The sequence below is a fragment of the Trachymyrmex cornetzi genome, unplaced genomic scaffold, assembly GCF_001594075.2.
Source record: "Trachymyrmex cornetzi isolate Tcor2-1 unplaced genomic scaffold, Tcor1.1 scaffold607, whole genome shotgun sequence".
In the NCBI taxonomy this organism is placed as follows: Eukaryota; Metazoa; Arthropoda; class Insecta; order Hymenoptera; family Formicidae; genus Trachymyrmex; species Trachymyrmex cornetzi.
The window spans coordinates 722,642-728,918 of record NW_017299923.1 but is presented as its reverse complement, the minus strand read 5'-3'; the positions used below and the strand labels follow the sequence as shown (position 1 = coordinate 728,918).

The 6,277-nt window shown below is 31.8% G+C and overlaps 1 protein-coding gene across 1 annotated transcript in view; it reads left to right on the top strand.

The window, feature by feature from the left end:
* The window catches only part of LOC108766533 (serine/threonine-protein kinase OSR1), a 23,467-nt gene that overhangs the window by 14,831 nt on the left and 2,359 nt on the right, over positions 1–6,277 (top strand). Inside the window, 4 exon segments of the mRNA XM_018515871.1 lie at positions 680–687; positions 3,866–3,978; positions 4,600–4,850; positions 5,432–5,606. Of these exon segments, the coding sequence (XP_018371373.1) occupies positions 680–687; positions 3,866–3,978; positions 4,600–4,850; positions 5,432–5,606 (547 nt within the window).

The following is a 6,277-nucleotide window of genomic DNA, read 5'->3' as shown; positions in this document are numbered from 1 at the left end:
GGCCGTCGTCTTCCTGACAATAACGCGCCGCGGGACGACGAGGATATAATAATGATGACGATCTCTGCGAAGCGAGACGAGCCGTTTCGCGCATCCTACCGCTCGTCGATCGAGCCTCACTCGATCGCGTTCCGTCGCTCTAGATTTTCCCCGCTTCAGGACGATGACAGTTTGGCAATTGCAATTTTCACTCTCATTCCTCGTATCTTTCTCGCACTCACGCTGTCACGCGGCTGCCGGTATTACTGCACGAGAAAACCATAGCACATCCTATCCTAACCTAGTTAACCTGCCGCTGCGGAACAAGACGAAGACTGTTGCGACAATTCGCGCGTGCCAGTGCCGGATGCACGCACCGAGATTCGAGGGGCGATAGGGCGCTAGACGAGCAAAGTTGTACGCGAAGCAATTTGCGTGGTACAAGATTCAAGATTTTTTTCCTGAAAATATAAAATTAGAAAGAAATACAATGAACGATATTATTTTGGCAAAACAAATTTGTCTTTTGATTCACAAATGTAATAATTCTGACACAATTTGCTACAGTTACACACTGAACAGAACTCAGCAGTATTTCAATAAATGAGTTTAAATGTTTTAAATCATTAAAATTTTGTAATTGTTATGTTGAAATACAATTTTGATACAGCAACTGATTGTATCAAATTATAATGTAAAGGAATGAAAGTATGTAGATTAAAAATTATTTCTATTTAAAATTATATTTTTTCTTTATGTTTTTGTTCTTTTTGCGAGCAACAAAAAAAAAATAATTGCTTATTCAGCAGAGAAAGCAGTTTTGCAACTGTTGTAAAATTCTTTAGTACGATTACCTCTTGCCTTGTTAATTCCTTAGGCCGGAATCAGACTATGCATTGAAGATTGAGATTGAAGATTAAAGATTGAAATTTCACCAATAAAGACAAAGAAATTTTGACTTCTTTTGTTCTGATTGGTCAAACTTCAATCTTTCAATCTTCAATCTCATTCTCCAATGCGTAGTCTGATTCCGGCCTTATGCATTTAAATGTATAAACCAATCATATTGAAAAATTTTACAACAGTTGTGAAGCTGCTTTTTCTGCTGAATGTAGTCAATGACAGAATTGTTGAGTTATAGGATAAATGGTCCACTTATTGATACATTAAGAACATTTTTAACTGAGTATATATCTGGTTGATAACACTTTAATTGATCAGTTTTTGACTTTTTTGTAGCTTTAATTTAACAAAAAATCTATAAAATTTATAATTAAAAAAAAATTTATTTTTCTCTATAAATGTAATTTATCTTGTATTAAATTTAATAGTTACCGAGATCAACATTTCTAAGGTCGGTATCAGATTACACATTGAAGATTGAGATTGAAGATGGAAAGATTGAAATTTGACCAATGAAAAGAAAAGAGCTAACATTTCTTTGTCCATTGATTTGTGATTTGTGATTGACTTATAATATCTTAAGATTATATTTAAGACAGTCTTGCGTTCTCTTATTGCCGAGACACTACCGTGTCTCCCGAATAAAATATTCTAAATTGTGAAAAATTTTATTACATTTTTATATTACATCTTTTCACTTGATACACGCTAGTGTAACAGTAAATTATTAGAAGTAAAAAATTTAATTTTACTTGTGTTTTTCATACTTCTATTTTTGAAATTATAACTTTTCGAAACACATGTGATTGTTATCTTAAATTTTTATAATCTGACATTTCAGGACATTGTCGCACATTTGAGATTTTGGAACATTATCTTAATTTTCGGTAATTTTAAATTTCGAGATGTTAATGTAAATACTGGCCTGAGTGCTGTAAATAATTCCAGACAACAAATCGAAATATAAGACGATATCCTATATAATAAGAAATTAATTACACGCATAATTATGTGTGTGAAAGTTCTATCATATAACATAGATATAAAACGTATTGTATATTTACGTATTTCATGCATGCATGTCATACAGCAGGTATTTGATACATATAGGTTGCTGGGTATATATAAGTAATTAAATTACCTTTATATTAAGTATCACTTTTATTAAAGATGATGTACTTAAGAATGTTATACTTGAGTCTAGATATCTAAATAAACACAGTACTAGGTCAATTACCTACATGTGGCGAGGAAGTTAAGATATCGCGAGGATGCGACAATATCATATCAGTATATTATGTTCACATTTAAATTCATGTCCGTAAAATTATTGACAGTAATAAGAACAGCACCAATACCATGAACGTATTACTGACATCAATAATTATATTGTATTAGCTATATATAATTTATTTAATATTTTGCATTTTTTACTTACTTTCAAGCCTATAATACTAAAACAGTTTGAATGTCACTTTCTGTTAATTTTAATTTAAAATTATTTATTTCCATAACTGGGGGTACCTCTTATTGCATTTCTTAATAAGAATAAACGTGAGTTGGATAAAAATCAAAACTTTCAAAATTCAAATTTTTTTTAATTATAAAATTAAAGTTTGGTTTTAGTGAAACGTCATCTGAAGAAAATAAGTAAAATTAAATACAATTAATACTTATAATTTATATATTCATAAAAGCAGTTTAAAATTGAATTGTCAGTATATTTGGGACACTTAATCAGGTGTCATTTTTAAACGCATATAGAGAAGGTAGTATTATGGCACCCCAGTTACATTTTACACAATAACTTTATTAATAATCAATATTTAAGTTTAAAACTTGACAATTACATTCGTTAAAATGTTGTGGAGTCGATTCTGGACTCAAAGTTACGAAATATTTATTACTTAGGACACTTTTAATAAAAAAATGTGGCGACATTGCATAATGACTCGAAGAAAAACATGGTAATGTGGCTTTCCATAAAAATAGCCTTAAAAAATTAGTTTTATTTAGAAAACAGTATTTGGTCACAAAATTAAAAAAAAAAAATAAAACATTTTAGAATGTATAATTAATATATTGGGTTTGTTTTGATTATTTGAGATCACAAAAGCCTCGCGACAGAACTACGTACTTATTTGCGTGATCGTTATCGCGACAGAACTAGATACTAAATAGTGTTTTGATTTTTGATATAATAGGATTAATAGGATTGATATAACATGTCTTTTATTCGCTAGTATACATTAATATTTGGATAATATAACTTTTTATGTTATTAAATCATTTAAAGCTTGGAAGAACTTTAGATTTCTTCCTGCCGTTTCACCGATTGTGTATTATATTTGTAAGAAGACTAGCTGCAAGTTAGCGGAGTTAAATTATTTAGCGGCTTGCCAACGCTAATATTGCACTGTTTTTAACCGCATTTTACGGCATGTAGAAAATATTCGCCGAATTTTTTTATTAAAATCATAAATTGCCTACGTAACGAGTAAAAATATCGAGGCTTAAAATTTAAACGTCTCTCAGCCATTCTAAAATATATTCGCTGCATATATTTATAAATAGATCTACAATCGAGTTTCCAAATCTCACGGAGGTTTAATTAAGGAAGCATTTCGTAAAATATTATGATTTGTGCGTCGATAAGCCGGATAAACAGTAATGACATAAGGTTCCGCATTAACCATATGAAAAAAGTGATTTTAGTCGAATTGGCAGAAACTGTTGATATTTTGAGATACTGATCGAAAGTTTTCTGAAGCAAAACCATCAAAAATGCTCTCTAGAGCACAATCTGATAATTTTTTATGGTTTTGTCTAACAATAAGAAAACTTTTGATCATCTCATAATTTACAAAATATTACAGTTTCAGCCAATTCGACTGAAACCACTTTTTTTCATACATACATGGTCAGTGCAAGGTCCTTTCTTTTAACAATTCCTTTTATTAATTTCTTTTTATTAAAATTTAAGGGGTTGGAGCGACAGCTGTAGTGCACGCGGCGTTTTGCATTCCGCGACAGGAGAAATGCGCGATCAAGCGAATAAACTTGGAAAAATGGAACACAAACATGGACGAGCTATTGGTGAGTTTTATTGTAATCTTGACATTGAACTTCACGCAGCGACGAATCAATATGATACACATCCACAACTCTTTTGATAAGACTTATAAATTGTATGATTCATTGGATTAACGAGCTTATCGATTACAACGTATGCTGCATCCAGCATGATGCAAGTTTTTCGTATTGAGCACAATGATACTGCTAAATTCGTATCTCAACGAAATGTTATTCCAAAAATGTAGTCTCGAGATAAATTTATATTCGAATAAATCCTTTTTCACGAATAAAGTTAAACTGGTAAATTTTATTTTACTTAACCATCTATCTGCCATCAAGTTTTACTTCCCCGGCTGCAATCTTGGTTTTTTAACTCAAACATTAAAACCTTAATTTAATAAAAATTAAAATTTCAGTAAAAATGTGGAGGAATAAAAATTTGTTTAAAAATATATAATTTAGCAATAAGAAATTCGGATTCTTTTTTTATGTCTCTTTGGAAAAATTTTACAGTGAGTTTGCTTATACCGAAAAAGACCCAGATTGTAAATGTAAGGTTAACGTGCAGACAAGTAGTTAATATTATGATTATTATATAAGAAGTTATTGTTAATCGAGGCTTTTTATATGGCGAAATATTAGAAAGAGATACAGGCGATGTCTTCTTGCAACCACGAAAACGTCGTGACGTACTACACATCGTTCGTGGTGAAAGAGGAACTCTGGTTGGTCTTAAGATTGCTAGAAGGTGGATCTCTGCTGGATATTATCAAACATAAAACCAGAACCACTAATTGCAAGCATGGAGTATTCGATGAGGCCACTATAGCTACAGTACTTCGAGAAGTACTCAAGGGACTTGAATATTTCCACAGCAACGGACAGATACACAGGTATTATGAAATACGCTTGTCCCATGTTATTCTATTTTTATTTACAATCTTAGAACGGTACTGTTTTCTTTTTTTCTATTTACCTTGTTTAATTATTAGAGTGCAATTGTATCATTTAAAAAATACAAATGGGCTGTATACAGAGTGTTTATTATACTTCGAAAAGCCTAAAAACTTGGAATTTTCAGGGAATTTCTTTTCTATCCTTAACAATCAAGAATTGTTAAGGCTTTATCAGTATTCAGGGAAATTTTTTGAATTTTACTTAAAAACTGTGCTTTTTCTATGTAAAATATTGTTTCTTTGATCTCTTTTTTTTTTGTTTATATAGTCTTGTTAAGAATCCCCGTCTTCTAACTTACAATATATAGTTTGTTTGCCTTACTTGTATTGCAGTTTATTTCAAAATTGCATTGAAAAGTTTTCTAATCTTACCTGGACTTTTAAATAAAAATATTTGGAAAATTCGGGAATTTTCAAAAGGAATTTTTTTTTGTAAGATTTTAGTAAGCATCCTACAGATATAACTCTTTTATTTTCTCTACGTATCTAGACAAATTTTAACGGCAGAATAATATTAGGGACATAAAAGCGGGTAATATCCTACTAGGCGAGGATGGCACAGTGCAGATCGCCGATTTTGGTGTCAGCGCGTGGCTCGCGACCGGACGTGACTTGAGCCGGCAGAAGGTTCGGCACACCTTCGTCGGTACGCCTTGTTGGATGGCGCCCGAGGTCATGGAGCAGGTGAGAGAGGAAAGTAACACTACAGACTTCTTAGCCTGCGTGTTCTTTGTGTCTACATTTGTGTATGCGTTTGTTAAATGTACACGACACTTTATCGGGACGCGGGAAATGTGTACGTTGGCGACACATACGTTTGTGACTGGCAAAATACGCTTATATACATTATCGTTGAAATGACACACGAACCTTGAATGCATCAGTGTCGGTTTTACCGTTGCGTGCGACATGTGGAAATGCTTTTATCGTCTCGTTGAACCGAGAATTAATTTGAATTAGCAATCATATTATTTTGTTGAGCATGCTCTGCGTTAGGAATGTTATGCAAGTAGCCACATAGAATATTGCACTGAAGATATATTATGTTACGCAGATTTTCAGAAAAGTTTTTCAATTAATCACGCCATTATTTTACTTAGCTGTATATTTCTGTATCATGTCTGTATTAGTCTGTATTATTTGTTTTGTTTCCGTTATTTGTTTTGTTTCCTCAAATCAGTTAATGCCACAGCATAGACTTTTGCATAACGTTGCAAAATATCTACAATAAGATTTTAAGGTATAAAACTTAAACTTTAAATCTTAAGCCATAAAAAATTGACAATTATAGTCGATTATTTTCCTCACATTTGATTATGATTGGTCAACTTTTTAGGCTTAAGGCTTAAAGTTTAAGTTTTACG